The sequence below is a fragment of the Callorhinus ursinus genome, unplaced genomic scaffold (assembly GCF_003265705.2).
Source record: "Callorhinus ursinus isolate GAN/ISIS: 27379988/994484 unplaced genomic scaffold, GSC_fseal_2.0 scaffold1, whole genome shotgun sequence".
Taxonomy (NCBI): domain Eukaryota; kingdom Metazoa; phylum Chordata; class Mammalia; order Carnivora; family Otariidae; genus Callorhinus; species Callorhinus ursinus.
The window spans coordinates 110183039-110199334 of record NW_027397063.1 but is presented as its reverse complement, the minus strand read 5'-3'; the positions used below and the strand labels follow the sequence as shown (position 1 = coordinate 110199334).

Here is a 16296-nt window from a genome sequence, read left to right as displayed (position 1 = left end):
GCTATGGTGAGCGCTGTGAATTGTGCAAGACTGTTGAATCACAGATCTGTACCTCTGAAACAAATAATACAATATATGTTAAATAAAAAAAAGATAGCAGGAGGGGAAGAATGAAGGGGCAGAATCGGAGGGGGAGACGAACCATGAGAGACGATGGACTCTGAGAAACAAACTGAGGGATCTAGAGGGGAGGGGGGTGGGGGGATGGGTTAGCCCGGTGATGGGTATTAAAGAGAGCACATATTGAATGGAGCACTGGGTGTTATAAGCAAACAATGAATCATGGAACACTACATCAAAAACTAATGATGTAATGTATGGTGATTAACATAATGATAAAAAATTTAGAAAAAAAGGATTGCAAAAAAAAAAGGAATGAAGCACTGATACATACTACAACATGGATGAACCTTGTGTTCATTATGTCAAGTAAAAGAAGCCAGTCACAAAACGTCACAAATTTTATGATGATATGAAATGTCCAGACAGGTCAATCCATAGAGGCAGAAAGTAAATTAATGGTTGCTAGGGCCGGAGGAATGACTAATAGGTATGTTTCTTTCTGGGGTAATGAAAATGTTCTACATTTAGATAGTGGCATAGGTTGTACAACTTTGTGAAAACACCAAAAAAATCACTGATTAAATACTTCAAAACATGAATTTTATGGTATATGAATTATAATTCAATAAAACTGTTATAATTCATAAAAAAGGAAGCAGCATCATAAGTATATTTTTAACTTTAAACTTACATTTTCTGTGAGGCTCATGTTTTCTTTGCTGACATTTAATACTGTTGTCAGTAAAGCCAGATTTATGATGTTGAGTTACTTGACTTACTTCTTGAGGTAGAACTGCAACCTGAAAGTTAAAATTCTTATAAATGATTTAAAAACAAACTCTTATAACTACTTTTCCTCAAAGAGATAGAGTATTTGGTTGTAGAACTAAATAATAGGAGAGCTGACACTTGAGCTCTAACGCTAAAACCCATGTTCACAGAACCGTATCAGAGAAAAAGTATGCCAGAAGTTTAATTAGAAAATATTCTAGTTTTGGGTATAGTTTTTGGGTTGTTCTATTTGATATCTACATAAAGCTATTTATTACTCACACTGTGATACTGTCAATAAAGACTTAAATTAAAAAAAAGAAGATTTTTTAAAGAGCAGTTTTAGGTTTACAACAAAACTGAGAGAAAGGTACAGAGATATTTCATATTCTTTCCGTCTCCACACATGTATAGCCTTCTCCATTATCAACATCCTCCACCAGGGTGGTACATTTACTATAACCAATGAACCAATCCTGACACCTCATTATTACTCCAAGGCCATAGTTTACATTGGGTTCACTCTTGGTGTTGTACATTCTATGTGTTCAGACAAATGTATAATGACATGTATCCACCATTAGAATATCATACAGATTATTTTCAGTGCCCTAAAAAGCTTCTGTGCTCTGCCTACTGATCTTCCCCATAACCCCCGCGCAACCACTGATCTTTTTACTGTCTCCATAGTTTTACCTTCTCCAGAAGCTTGAATACTTTTTAAAAAGTCATGTTGAGTTGTCTAGAATGTGCTTATCAGATGAATATTAGTTAATTATGAAAAACAGTCATTCCAGATGAATATCAATTAATGCTTCATGGATTTAAGTGATATATGTGGTGGCTCATAATTCTTGGTATGTATAGGAGGAAATACAACATGACAGTGTTTAGCTAATATAAATAATGAAATAGCACCCAATACCAGGAGCAACATGTAGAAGATTCTGAGGAAATACATTGTTAAGTGTTGAGTTCCATCTCAAGGCAATAGGCAGTAAAATGACTAGCAGACCTTGCTGGAGATCTAGGGGAATTTTGGTAGTGAGAGAGGAAAGTGGAACAGTAAAAACACATAACCTGAAATGGGAATTATCTACTTGTGGGAAAGGGAAAATAAAGAGACCAATCTTACTAGAACAGACCATTTTACCAAAGAGTTGGATATACTTTGCATAAGAATTAGGTAGCGTTAGATACTAGTTTCAGTTGAGGTTGAATTCCACTATTACTGAACAAAGAGCCCTATACATTCTATAATATTTGAATAACATTCTTCGGGGCACCTGGGTGGCTCAGTTGGTTAAGCGCCTGCCTTTGGCTCAGGTCATGATCCCAGAGTGCCGGGATCAAGCCTCACATCGGGCTTCCTGCTCAGGGGGAGTCTGCTTTTCCCTCTGCCCCTCACCCCACTCTCGTGCTCCTTCTCTCTAATAAACAGCTAAATCTGTAAAAGAATGTTATTCTTTTTTTTTTTTTTTAAGATTTTATTTATTTATTTGACAGAGAGAGACACAGCAAGAGAGGGAACACAAGCAGAGGGAGTGGGAGAGGGAGAAGCAGGCTTCCCGCAGAGCAGGGAGCCCTATGCGGGGCTCGATCCCAGAACCCTGGGATCATGACCTGAGCCGAAGGCAGACGCTTAACGACTGAGTCACCCAGGCGCCCCAAGAATAACATTCTTTAGGGCTGGAAAAGAGGTCATCCAAGTCTAGTGCCTTAATTTTGCATATGAGGCCACAGAGGCCCAAGGAAATTAGAGTTGCTCAATTTGAATCACCAAATCTGATTTCCTGATTCTGAGTCCAGTACAAGATTTATCACACCACAGTGCCTCAGGGAACAAACTAAGTTCAAATCCAGAAGCTCTTATTAATTAGATATTTTGCCCAATTATGCCACTGGGCTAACACAGGTGAAAGGATCACCAAGAAAGATCATTAGGAAAGACATATCAAACAGTACTATGTAAGAAGGACTAAAAAGGAAAGAGGCAAGAAGCAGGAAGCACAGATAGGAGGTTAATCTAGGTTTAGGATGACCATCTAAGACCCAGTTGTGGGAACTGGCAAGAAATAAAAAGATTTTGAACCTCATTGCAAAAAAAAAAAAAAAAAAAATAGAAGGGAAAAACGAAGAAGGTTTTACTCCATGCTTTTCAGATTATGTGCCTGGGGAAATGGTAGTGTTAGAAATAAGGGTAAGAAGCTTCAGATGAAGTGAATTCTAAGACATCTTACAGCTGAGATGATAGTGGGGTGTCTGTCTATACCTGTCTTCTAGGAAGTTGGAGATACTGGCTTAGATTGATCCTGATTGAGAAGTATGGATCACATAGACTGAGTGGTTAAATTAGCAGCAAGGTAAGAGCCAATGTCACCAAATGATAAAAAGGGGGAGAAAAAAAACTATTGTTCAGTGAAATAGTGCCCAGTTGAATGGCTGGAAAAACAGAGGTTAAGAAAGAAGTTGAATAAAAAGCAAAAGGCAAGAGGGGAGTCAGGGTAATGTTTCCTTTTAGAGTATAAATCCTTGAAATAATTGCCTATATTTGCTACCTCCAATTTTTCTTCTCCCCTTCTCTCTTAAACACACTCCTCTTGGTATTTCACTCTTACCACTCTACTGAAACTGCTCTTGTCAAGATTTCCAATGACCTCAGATACAAAACTCTATGGTCAATTCTCAGTTTTCATTTTAACTGATCCATCACCAGCATTTGACACAGGATTACTCTTCTTTGACATCCATTCTTCACTTGGCATCTAGAACAAACACCACACTTCACTGGTCTTCTTCCTGTACAATGGCCATTCCTTCTCAATCTTGTTTGTCAGGTTCACCTAATCTCTCTGACTCTTTAAGGATGGAATTCTCTAAGTTATTAGACTTCTCTGGATGTAGATAAATAGATATAGATACACACATACATGCCCAAATGTCTCTCTCCAGCTTGGACATCCTCCATAACCATCAGAATCAATGTCCAACTCTATATCTCTACTCAAATATCTTTTTTTTAAAAAAAGATTTTCTTTATTTGAGAGAGTAAGTGAGCAAGAGAGCATGACCAAGGGGAGAAGCAGAGGGAGAGGGAGAAGAAGACTCCCCATTGAGCAGGGAGCCTGACGTGGGGCTCAATCCCTGGACTTCGGGATCATGACCTGAGCCGCAGGCTGACACTTAACCAACTGAGCCATCCAGGCACCCCTCTACTCAAATTTCTAACTCTGTATCTCCACTTAGATGTTTAATATACATCTCAAACTTACTATGACCGAAATTGAACTCCAGATCTTCTTCCACAAACCTACTTGACTTGTAATCTTCTCCATCTTAGGTAACAGCCACTCTATCCTTTTAGTTACTAAGACCTTAAGAGTTATACTCTTTAATCCACTTTTTTCTCTCTTAACCCTATATCCAATTCATCATTAGACAGCAATTCCTTCCAAATATGCCTAGAATTTGATCACTTCTCCAGGCTCCTACTACTCTGGTCCAAGTCAGTATCAACTTTATCTTTTTTTTTTTTTTTAAAGATTTTATTTATTTATTTGAGAGAGAGAGAATGAGAGATAGAGAGCACGAGAGGTAAGAGGGTCAGAGGGAGAAGCAGACTCCCTGCTGAGCAGGGAGCCCTATGCGGGACTCGATCCCGGGACTCCAGGATCATGACCTGAGCCGAAGGCAGTCGCTTAACCAACTGAGCCACCCAGGCGCCCTCAACTCTATCTTGATGATTCCAGTAGTCTCCTAACTAATCTGTTTCTATCCTGGCTCCTCTACATTCTATTCTTAAGATAGCAGATAGAATGATCCTATTAAAATATAAATCAGATCATGTCATTCTGTTGCTCAAAACCCTTCACTGATTCCTCATTTCACTGAGTAAAAAACAATGTCCTTATAATGACCCAGAAGGTCCTGCATGGTATCTAATTACAGTTCCTACAACTCAGCCTAATTGACTAAAAGCCATCATTATGGCTCTTTTTTCTCTTCCTTGAGTACACCTGGAATTGTCTTCCCAACAGGGTCTTTGAACTTCTCTGGAATACCCTCACCTCAGATATCTACATACTCTACTCCTCATTTCATTCAAATCTTTACTCAAATGTTACCTGATCATTCTATTTAAAACTGCAAAACCTTGCCTCCCCCCCACCCCCCGCCAACATTCTCTGTCCTCCTCCAAAATTTTTCTCAAACTTTTGTATTACCATCTAATATACCATGTAATTTACTTGTCCTCTCCTCCCCAGAATATAATTTGTTTGAGGGTCAGAATTCTTTTTTTGTTTATAGCTATGTTCTCATCACACAGAACAATGAACATGATAGGCCCTCAATAAATACATGCTGAATGAATTAATGAAATGAATGAATTAGATAACGAAGCATTCCTAAAAAATGAATGGTTAGTGGTATCAAATAAATTAGAGAGGAAAAGAGGGTTTGAAACTCTGGATATAGACTGCATTTAGATAGAAAGGATTTATGGATGATCTAAGCAAAACTTAGCATATTAGCAGAAGAGAACTGTATTTTGTCACTCTCGCTTTTTATGTTTATTTTACCATCATTTCCTTTGCTATTTTCTTCTCTCTACTCTGAAAATGCCACCATCACTGGAGGACATTAGAATAAATTTGGCTTTCAGGGTGCAGGCTATTGGTTTATAAACTTGAGAGAATATTCTTTCTTAACCAAAACTGAGAAGACAGGTCAGTTACTAGCAAAAAGTGTTGTAGGAATTTATTCTTTACCTTTTTCCTTTTTTTGCTCTGAGTCTACTTTTTTAGCAGAATTTCTTTTCCCTTCTTAATCTCTATTAAGGAATGTGAATTTGCTCATTCATATTTAAGACAACTAGGTGCTGACATAAAGCTCCACATTCAAGTGGAAATTAATTAGTTAATAATAAGTGCATTAAGGCCTTTGTTGAATTTAAAATATAGTTATTATGATTTTGCAAACAGCTAAAATAAAATCCAAACTGATTTAAAAGAAAATTATCTATATTCCCTCTCATGAGTCCAAAAACTTTTATATACGGCTGAAGAGACTTATGAAAATTCATGATTCAAACTGTTATTCTAGGGCGCCTGGGTGGCTCAGATGGTTAAGCGTCTGCCTTTGGCTCAGGTCATGATCCCAGGGTCCTGGGATCGAGTTCCGCATCAGGCTCCCTGCTCCTTGGGAGCCTGCTTCTCCCTCTGCCTCTCTCTCTCTCTCATGAATAAATAAATAAAATCTTAAAAAAAAAAACTGTTATTCTATGAGATTTTAGGAAAAAAATAATCATTGCATACTCACAAGAAAAATGTAAATTTTGTTTTTTTTAATTTAAATGTCTATCAAACAAGGTACACTAACCTTCTCTTGTAGAGTTGGCTGAAAGTGTTGAACCTTTCCAGATCCCTGTAAGGACTGCCAAATGTTGCAAAATTCATCATCATCTTTAGTAGGTACCTGGCAAAGCACAAAAAATTTCTTAAGGAACTGAAACATGAAAAAAATAAAGATTTATATTAAAAATAAAAAAATTCATTAAAGTTATTTAGCAGTAGATAGAATATTAACTTCTATTATCTGAAATCTCAGTTCTTTTTTTCTGGAGCTCAGTATAGTCATCATAGAAATATTCTATTGGACTGAAAATGGTCTTAAAGCAAGACAAATGTTATGGAAGATTATACTAAATCAGTATCCCTAACAACAGATTTTTTTTTTAGTCTCCCAATGTACTGATATCTCATTCAAGCTAACATTTAACAATTTTATTTTTAAAATCTTCATCTTACACAAAAGTAATCCAACAGATTAAAAAACCAGCTATTACTTATGAGGAGTTGATTTTGGGCAGATTAATAGTGATTACCTATGAAATTTGATTTTTGCTTCTGCTTCCTTTGCTATTACCTCCTTATCTGGGCTTTCTAATTAGTCTATAATGAACACATTATTACTTGGATTAAAATGTGGTTAAGATTTGGGGACATGGAGTTAAACAAGGTTAAATGTCTCGCACAAAACAATTCATTTTTTGTCCCAGAAAGATAAAATAGAGGAAATCACCCATGAGTTGCATGGGTAGGAACCTGAAAATGGCTTTTGATAAATATAATCCTCTCTCTGTTAACCTTTCAAATTCATGTCATTTCATAGCAGATAGAATACAACATTTGAGTTATACAAATGTAGCTTGAAAAGTAAATATATGAAAACAGACATTCTCAAGCTCATATTTAAAAATTATTTCTTCTTTATAATTTTATAACAGATGTAGGATGTTATCAGTAGCATTTTTTTAAAAATTCCATTTATTTGAGAGAGAGCAGGAGCAGGAGGGAGAGGGAGAGGGGGAAAAGCAGACTCCCCACTGAGCAGGGATCCTGACGTGGGGCTCCATCCCAGGACCCTGAGATCATGACCTGAGCCAAAGGCAGATGCTTAACCAACTGAGCCACCCAGATGCCCCAGTAGCATTCCTTACTAGCTTATTAATTTAAAACAAATCTGAAATTGACTTGAACCAAAATTTTTTTAAAAAACTAAGTCAAATTAGGTTTTACTTACAAAGTCTGCTTGAGATTTGTAAGAGGGCGGAAAGAAATGAAAGACTAAGAGCCTTACTTGAGTAGGAACAAAAAGTGATTGAGGGGAATGGTTCAGGCCTCCCAAATGCCCAGATGAAATTGATGAATTTGAGTTATAGTGATTCACAGCTGGTTGTGGTTTCACAATGGCTGTCAACTTCTGATTTCCGGTTTCAGAGCGACTCCCATGAGTAAGATTCACCAAGGCACTTGTTGGCAGTCGATAACCTCTACCAGGAGAGCACCTAAAAATAAACAGTAATTTCAGAGGGAAATAATACTAAATGTGCTAGGAGCAGAAGAACCAAATTATTTTTGGGTGGACAGTCAGTCCATAATCTGAATTAGTAAACATTACTTTTAAATTTAGTAGAGGAACCTGAAATCATAGAAAGATCTCCACTTATAAGATGATATATTTCTGAAACTGGACTTTATTTGATCCTCACAATAACCTAGTGAAGTATGTATCTTCATTACAAACAAGGAAACTGAGGGTCAGAATGCTTTTAACGACCTACCCAAAGTAGCACAAAGGTTAAGTGACAGAACCCATTCCATGCAACTTTTGTTCTATCATACTCCTTTTTTCCTGTAACTTTAACTTTTTTATCAGTGCTGCCCCAAAATAAGTATATCTCATATGAAAGTTAAAAACAAAAAATCCAAACCTCTGGCTTTAAACCTGCTAACCTCCAGTTACCTTTTCTCTCCTTCATGGTCAAACTTCTCAAGGGTCAGCTCAATTTCCTGCTTCCTCAAAACACCCCAGTGTGGCTATACACCCACAATTCCACTAAAATATAAAATCTGCGATCATGCATCTCTGATTTTGATGACTTCACATTGCTTTAAGGATAAAGACCAAGATACCAAAATCATTAGCATGTCCTCAAAGTTGGCTTACAAGCTGCTGCACAGTGTGTTCCTTGCTTTTCTCTCTTACTCTAATCTTACATAGTTGCTGAAGTTCAGACACACTTGCATTCTTTTTTTTTTAATGAATAAATCCTTTGTTGCCTCTTCTTGACCACCTGTCATTCTTCTTCCCTCTTCCTCCAGTTAACTATTACTCAGTCTTCAAGTCCCATCTTAAATATCACTTGTCAAAGAAGCCTTTCTAGAAGTCATACTCATACAGAAACTGGGACCTCTCCTTTCCAGCACTTCTCACATTTTAATTAAATAATACTATAATCAGTTACACAATTATCTCTCCCACTAAAATGAAAGCTTTGTGAGACTAGAAAGCATGTCTATCTTACTCATTGTTACATCCCTATTAGCATGTATGATGTCTTGCATATAACAGGAATTCAAATTGTGGACAAATAAACAAGTAATGTAAAGTCACTGCCACGTGGACATATTTACAAAGTGTAATTATCATCAGGAAATACAAACCTTATTGTTAAGCCTCCAGGAAATTCTTCATCAAATAACACTTCAAATAGTACATCAGCTTCTCTATTAGCTGTTAAATAAGAGAGATTTAAAAATCATATGATGAAAAATCAGCATTTAAGTTTTTGGCTTGTAAGAGGCATTACAACTATCAGAGAATGGTATAGGGGAATACAGTAAATGTAAAGTAGATAAATTTGCAGATTACCTTACTGGTATTAAAGTAAAATAATATTTTAAATTAGATGCTGTGAGGGGATTAATTATATTTTTCTCTGTGCTTTTGTCTATGTTGGAAATTATTCATAATAAAAGTTAATAAAAGAGGTCACTTCGGAGTTCGCAGTTCAGAAAGTATTGCAGTAAGACAGATAAAAGACAATGACGATTTGAAAGCATGGCAGTTTATTTAATAAAGGGAATAGAATGGAGAGAACAGAAATATCATTAGATAGAACTGGCAGGAATTTGTGACCTGTGTAGATAAAAAGGACAGAGATGCCAAAGATGACTCCAAGGTTCTGGCTGAGATGACTTGGTAGATTATGGATGCCATAACTGAGATATGAGACACATGAGAAAGTGCAATAAACTTACATAGGAACAGAGAAGAACAAATTTGGCAGAGAGCCTGATGAGATATATCTGGCAAGATTAAATTTACCCGAAATGCCAAGGTAAAGTGAAATAATTAGCTTTATTTGAATTCTAAGCCCAAATTAATAATAGAGTCTATCACATTACTTCAGAATTGACCAACCCTACCCCCTTCCCTCTCCCCTCTTCTCCCTCCCTTCCTCCCTTCACCACTCCCCCTCCCCCTGTCCTCGATTCCTCTCCACCTTTCCCCCACCCCTTTTCTACTTTATTGGTTCTGTTTCTCTAGAGAACCCTAATACAATATTTGATAATATCCTAGCCAGGGGTAGGAGTGGAGGGATGTCTGTCCCCCATCCCCAGTCCTTCATTGCCCAGCTGAAATCAGGCCTGCAGAGCTCATCCATTCCCCAACATCCACCTGTATCTTTCAACGTACTTTTACCTGAAATCTGAACTCAAGAAAGTAAGGCTCAATGAGAGGCAGGAGTTTCTCCTCTGAAGGCTTAAAGCTCACCTTTTAGGTTCTTATTCCCTGAGGGAAGGGTATTCCTCAAAAGATTATTAAGATTATAAAAGGTAAGAGGACTGTTTATTCCCTTTAGAGAAATTGACTATGGAGATGAGGTCTCAGCTAAGGGCAGTAATGAAATATTCCCCTTTTTATCCATGGCAGACATGGTTAATCAATGACAGAGCTCTTTCCTACTCAGCATAGATACAGCTTTAAAATCCTTCTCAAGACAAATCCCAAGCAGTGACTATTACTGATAGGAACTGTCAGAAGAAAGGAAACTTCGATGTTACCAGAGTCCTAAGGCCTTGTATCTAGACAACTTAACTAGAATACAATCTAATAAGCCCAGTATTTGAACAGCTGAATCGGGGGTTGAGCAGGAGGGTTGTTTCATTATTACCCATCTGGCCCTTACCATTCCTAGTCCAGACAATCAGACCAAGGTTGAGTGCTTGAGAGAGGAAAGGACAGTGCTGCCAATACCTTGACCCCTTGGCACCGGATTTGCTGCTTCATGCTAGGCTGACTTTTTTTGGTATCTACACTGCAAAGTTCCTCACACCAGGCATTCCTTTGAGCACATTTAGATCCTTAGTTGCTTCTTCCCTTTTCCCTCCATTCTCTCTCTTTTTTTTAAATAAAAAATACATGACATAAAATTTACCATCTTAATTATTTTTAAGTGTACAGTACAACAGTGTTAACTATATGTACATTGTTGCCTTCTGCTTAGATATAAGGCACAGAAATTTGTGTTTTACTTTACAATTTTAGATGCAGTTGAAGACATGCCAAGTATTGAGATATTACCCCCTTTAATTCCTATGATGGTGCCCCGAAGGCCAACTGGAACTGAAAAGTTCTCTCTCACATTTACCACACGGTCAAAGAGACGAAATTCTGCATCTCGATCAGGAATGACTCCATGTTGCTGTTCTAAAGGCTAAAGAGAAGAAAGCTTTAATTATTATTAACTCTAATTTGAAATAATTTTTCTATTACTATAACAAAAACATTTTGTTCCTTCTATACTTTCAAAATAAAAACAACTTGGATAAGAAACTTACTCTGTACAGCAAATGGGGCTTCACTGTCACTCGTACCTTCTTATTATTCTTTCTTTGCTGAAGAAAGAAAAATTTTTAAATATTTAAAAACATAATTATAAAATTATTGTTACCTGGATTTACATTAAAATATAAAATTATTATTCAGTTAGACATCATTCATTACCATTCATTTTTTTTTAAGATTTTATTTATTTATTTGAGAGAGAGAGAGAATGAAAGAGAGCGAGCATGAGAGGGAAGAGGGTCAGAGGGAGAAGCAGACTCCCTGCTGGGCAGGGAGCCCGATGTGGGACTCGATCCCAGGACTCCGAGATCATGACCTGAGCCGAAGGCAGTTGCTTAACCATCTGAGCCACCCAGGCGCCCCCATTACCATTCATTTTTAAAAGCCAAATGAAATGAGCAATTTAAAGAATATCTGAAGTTCTTCAGATGCAGCAGGGAGGAATAATAAGTTCTTACTTAAAAAAATATTTGGGAGGCACCTGGGAGGCTCAGTCGTTAAGTGTCTGCCTTTGGCTCAGGTCATGATCCCAGGGTTCTGGGATTGAGAAGGCTGCAATAGCAGGGAGCCTGCTTCTCCCTCTCCCTCTGCCTATGGCTCCCCCTGCTTGTGCTCTCTCTCTCTCTCTCTGTGTCAAGAAAATAAACAAATAAAAACCTAAAAATAAGTAAATAAATACATAAAACCTATTTTCCTTAAAAAAATTTTAAAGATTTTATTTATTTATTTGAGAGAGAGAGAGTGCACAAGCAGTGGGAGAGGCAGAGGGAAAGGAAGAAGACTCCCTGCTGAGTGGGCAGCCTGACCCAGGGCTTGATCCCAAGACTCCAAGATCATGACCTGAGCCGAAGGCAGATGCTTAAGCAACTGAGCCACCCAGGTGCCCCTTAAAATTTTTTTAAAGTTAAATTTTTTGTTGAAGTATAAAGCATAGAAAAATGCAAAATTGTATGTATACAGCCTGATGAATTTTTGTAGTATGAGCTTATCTATGTATAACCATGCTGAGTTCAAGAAAGAGAACATTACTAAGTACAACATAAGAACTCCTGTATTCCTTCCCAGTTACTACCTTCCCCAAAGTAACCTTACTGCTAACAAAAGATTAAATTGTTTAGAACTTTATGTAAATGTTATCCTATTCAAATGCCTTTTTACTCTTAAAAGAATTGTACATGATGGTCAATGAAAAACTATATTAGAAGAAAAAAAAGTATAAAGTACTTATCTATGACAATACTGTGGGTTTTATGGCTACTTATAAAAATTAAGGTGGCACTGATTTAACAAAGCCCTTGCTTTTGGAAGCTCTTACGAAATTGGCTTTGATGTCTGAATTTTTTGATCATCTAACAAATGCTGGAAGAAGAGTTCTGTCCCATCTTTACTCCTTGTCAATTTTGTGAACTCACACTCACCTTACGCATCAGCCTCCTTCTACTGTAAAATAGAAATAACATTACTTGTTCTACCTAATCAAACCATGAGAATAGTTTATATCCATTGTAATCCATAACTACCATTCACATTAAATATTTTTAAGTGAATTCTTACCAACTAAGACAAACGGCAACAGTTTACTTATTTTGCAGCCACCTATCTTTAGACCATACCTTATGGAAAGAAGTACAGAAGAGAATAAAACAACTCCAAGCTATAGAGGCCGTACACTACAGAGTTCGTGTATTTATATTGGAAAATGCTCAAGCCTTTAAACAGACCCTATTAGCTTTTACTATAAAGGCATTTCATTTATTCTTTCAACAAATCTTTACTGAGTTACATTTATGTGCCATGTATTAATTTAGGTGCTAAGGATAAAACAGTATCCTGTTCCTTTACTTAGGGACACATACAAGCAACAAATGTTTGAAGGTAAAAAGCAGAGAGGAAAATAAAGCAGGGAAGGGGGATCAGCACTGTGGAGAGAGAGATTGCAATTTTAAATAGAATGAATAGTGAAGGCAGTACTGACAGGATGTCTATGCTTTCAGCCCACAGCAGACTAGGACCAATAGGGTACAACTGGTGCCCCCTGACAACAGCAAGAAGAAGAAAAAGTATTTTAAGTAATTTTAAAAGGCAGACCCCAAATTTATGCCTGGAGTTCTGTATATGAAAAAAAAAAACAACAACCCATATGCTTTAATATATCTCTAGGAATTACTACATTATAGCACCGATTAGAGGACATGGCAATCGAACCTGATTCATTAAGCAAATTAATAAACTGAGGAATTTTCACAATAGGCTCCAACCCACAGTTACAAAATGAAAAGTTCTAGGTCTGGCTATTCAAAATGTGATCATCTGGGAGCTTGTTAGAAATGGAGACTATCAAACATCAAAATAAAATTTGGAGGCTTAGAGTAATAAACTTTTATTAAGTGGAAAACTCATTTCAAAAACAATGCTGTACAAATGGATTTTACTCTAGGTTGAAAGACAAAAAGAAATGCCAGTTAAAAAAAAAATGAAATGCAGGTTTCTATCCTTATCTGAGTATCAATGACCTTTCAAAAAATCAAACTCTTGGCTCTAAGCCGTATATTTTTTCCTAAAGAGAAAAAGAGTCATCCAGTAGTAATTTTCCAGACTGTCTTCATAGCTCTTGAATATGTGATAAGAGAATTCAAATGATAATAGCCATGTTAGGCATTAAAAACAGGCATTATTAGAAGAAGTTTACATGCTTTAACTTAGTTAATCCTTTTGATGACCCTATGAAGTAGTACTGTTTTATTCTCATTTTACCAGTGAGGAAATAGAGGCAATGGAAAGTAAGTATCTTAAGTATCTTGCCTAAGGTTAAAAGTATTGAAAGAGAAATGGGGGAAAATGGCTTCAGAGCCCACTTCTTAACTTAGTTTGCTATTAGACTCCTGTGTTAGCAAAGCAACATCATTTTAATAAAAAGGCAAATGTGTGGAAAACAAAATCAAAAGTTATAAAGGGAATATAATCAATCCATTTTCCATTATATCAAGATAGAGGATCAAAATAAGTAAAATAGTTGTCTACACAGAAGATTATTGCTTTTTAAAATCAAGACATAAAAAAATAGGAAAGATTAAATAGGATTTAAAAAATATTGAATGTGTTTGTGGATGGGAAAGTACACTTTAGAAGTGATTCTGTAAAAGTGAACTAAACACAATGTTTATGTTCTATAAAAAAGAACTATGTCTTTAAAGAACTTAGAATAGGAAGAAGAGGGGATTAAGATTATCTCTTAATCACAAACTTTGTATTTTGGCCAGAATTACAGAATATTAATTCCTAAAATTAGAAACACCATTAGGACATAAAATTTAAATGTTATAGCTTTTATATATTAAAGTACATTTCTTTTTATTCAGATAAACTTATTAATGGCCACTGGAAATGGCTGGAACATTTTTTTAAACTAAAGGATTACCTGACATAAATTAAAATCACTGAGTTCATGTTTTATTTGGTTGAAACAAAATTAAATTATTTGTAGGATGATATATAGTCCATTTAACTTCAAATCTCACCAAACATCTTGGGTTATCGAAAATTAGTACCTTGCACTTTTCGACTTCTTCCTCAATTTTCTCAACAATAGCTGCATCCAGAATTTGTAAATCACAAGAAGAACGAGACAAAGTACTGACAGGATGTCCCTTTAGCCAAGTAATAATTTCTTGAACTTTCTCGGCACTACATTAAAAACAATTTTTTCACAATGATTAAAACTTTGAGGTTTTATACAAAAGGCCTAATATAAATTTCCTGAAGGCTGTGAATTATAAAAGACATAAAATACATAATTAATAATTAATCACTAAACTTAATTGGGGCTAGTTATAAATCTAATGTGAACATGGACATATTACTTCTCAGTAACTTAAAAAAACCCACAAAATTAGTTTAATAAAAGTACTTTACTGATATAAGTGAAATAAGTTATCTGAAGATCTTAAAGTAAATATATATATGAAATTATATATATATATATATGTATATATATATATGAAACCCTCCTCACAAAAGTAATATAAATTCTTGATAAGCTAGCTACTGTACCTTTCACTGGAACACTAAGCTGAACTATGAGCCAATAAATGCCACAAATTTTGCTTACCCGTTCTCATTTTCTCCAGGCCAAATGTCATCTTCATAGAATACATCCTCTTGGCTATTTTTGGCTATATAACTAAATAGTTCTGGAGCTCTAGCCAAACAAACAAAAATACTGCTTAGAAAATATATATGGCTAACTTCACATAAACTTCCCTATCAAATAATTCTGGATCCCAAGGGGACATATAAAACATATTGAGGACTGATTGTAACACACAGAGTATTAATAAGGGATAGAGACTAAATGATTTGAAAGTATTCACAGGCCCTCAAAAAACTTTCAGTAGCTGAAGGAGAAATGATTCAATTCATAAACTGTAATAAACTTTAATTACTTATTCAATTACTGACTCTAATCGCCCTCAGATCATAATGATGGGTGATAAATGGACAAAACTAATATCTACATGTTCATTTTCTAATTTTCACAACGAAGCTGGAGTACCCCACAATAAAGAAAATTAAAATACATTAGAAGTTTCTTTTGATATTCCTCAAAACTCCCTTGCTTCCTGAATAGTGCAGGACTTTTAAGTGCACAGAGCAGATTGAACATGTGCTTAATTTTTTGCTCACTTCCCAACCTACTAAAAATAGAGTAAAGTATAAAATAGGGCATAGACCCAGAAAGACATGAAAAGAGAAGTGGTAAGTCTGATAGCGTATATGAGTTGTTAACAAAATTTTAGAAACTGGAAACTGGATGGGTAAGCATTAACTGGTTTGAAAGACAGCAAAAAGCTGCACCCTAAGCAACCAGGGTGGGAAGTCAACAACAAGCAAGATAATTTAAACTGTGCAAGTCTGCAAAAGCGCAGGAATTATGGGCTCCAGGTACATTGTAACGCCATAGTATGGGCAGGGTGAAGTTTACTAGGCTTTTAGTTGAAAATTTTGTATAATAAGCAGTTGGATGATCATGTGCTTACTCACCTTCACCCCAGCGTAAGACCTGTTTGCAGTTTATCTTTTGGAGAGGTTGAACAGGGGCTGCTCTAGCTTTAGGTATACAAGGCACAGGGAGATGGGTGGGTAGGGCATGAAGAGATGACAGGGAATTAACGAAAGTGTAACTACTACATAACATGTTGCTAGGAAGCAGGCTAGGAAGTGTAACTTCTTTAGGAAGCACACTCTTAAGATGAAAGTAAGCAAGAAGAA

At 36.1% G+C, this 16296-nt stretch overlaps 1 protein-coding gene across 3 annotated transcripts in view; it reads right to left on the bottom strand.

Moving 5' to 3' along the window:
• Window positions 1-16296, bottom strand: part of XRN1 (5'-3' exoribonuclease 1) — a 110296-nt gene that overhangs the window by 26922 nt on the left and 67078 nt on the right. For all 3 annotated transcript variants that reach the window (XM_025881181.2, XM_025881188.2, XM_025881195.2), the window contains exons 26-33: window positions 15137-15226; window positions 14577-14712; window positions 11022-11078; window positions 10765-10897; window positions 8841-8910; window positions 7474-7681; window positions 6214-6309; window positions 755-863 (exon numbers count right to left, since the gene is read on the bottom strand). In XM_025881181.2, the coding sequence (XP_025736966.1) occupies window positions 755-863; window positions 6214-6309; window positions 7474-7681; window positions 8841-8910; window positions 10765-10897; window positions 11022-11078; window positions 14577-14712; window positions 15137-15226 (899 nt within the window). The remainder of the gene's footprint in view (window positions 1-754; window positions 864-6213; window positions 6310-7473; window positions 7682-8840; window positions 8911-10764; window positions 10898-11021; window positions 11079-14576; window positions 14713-15136; window positions 15227-16296) is intronic.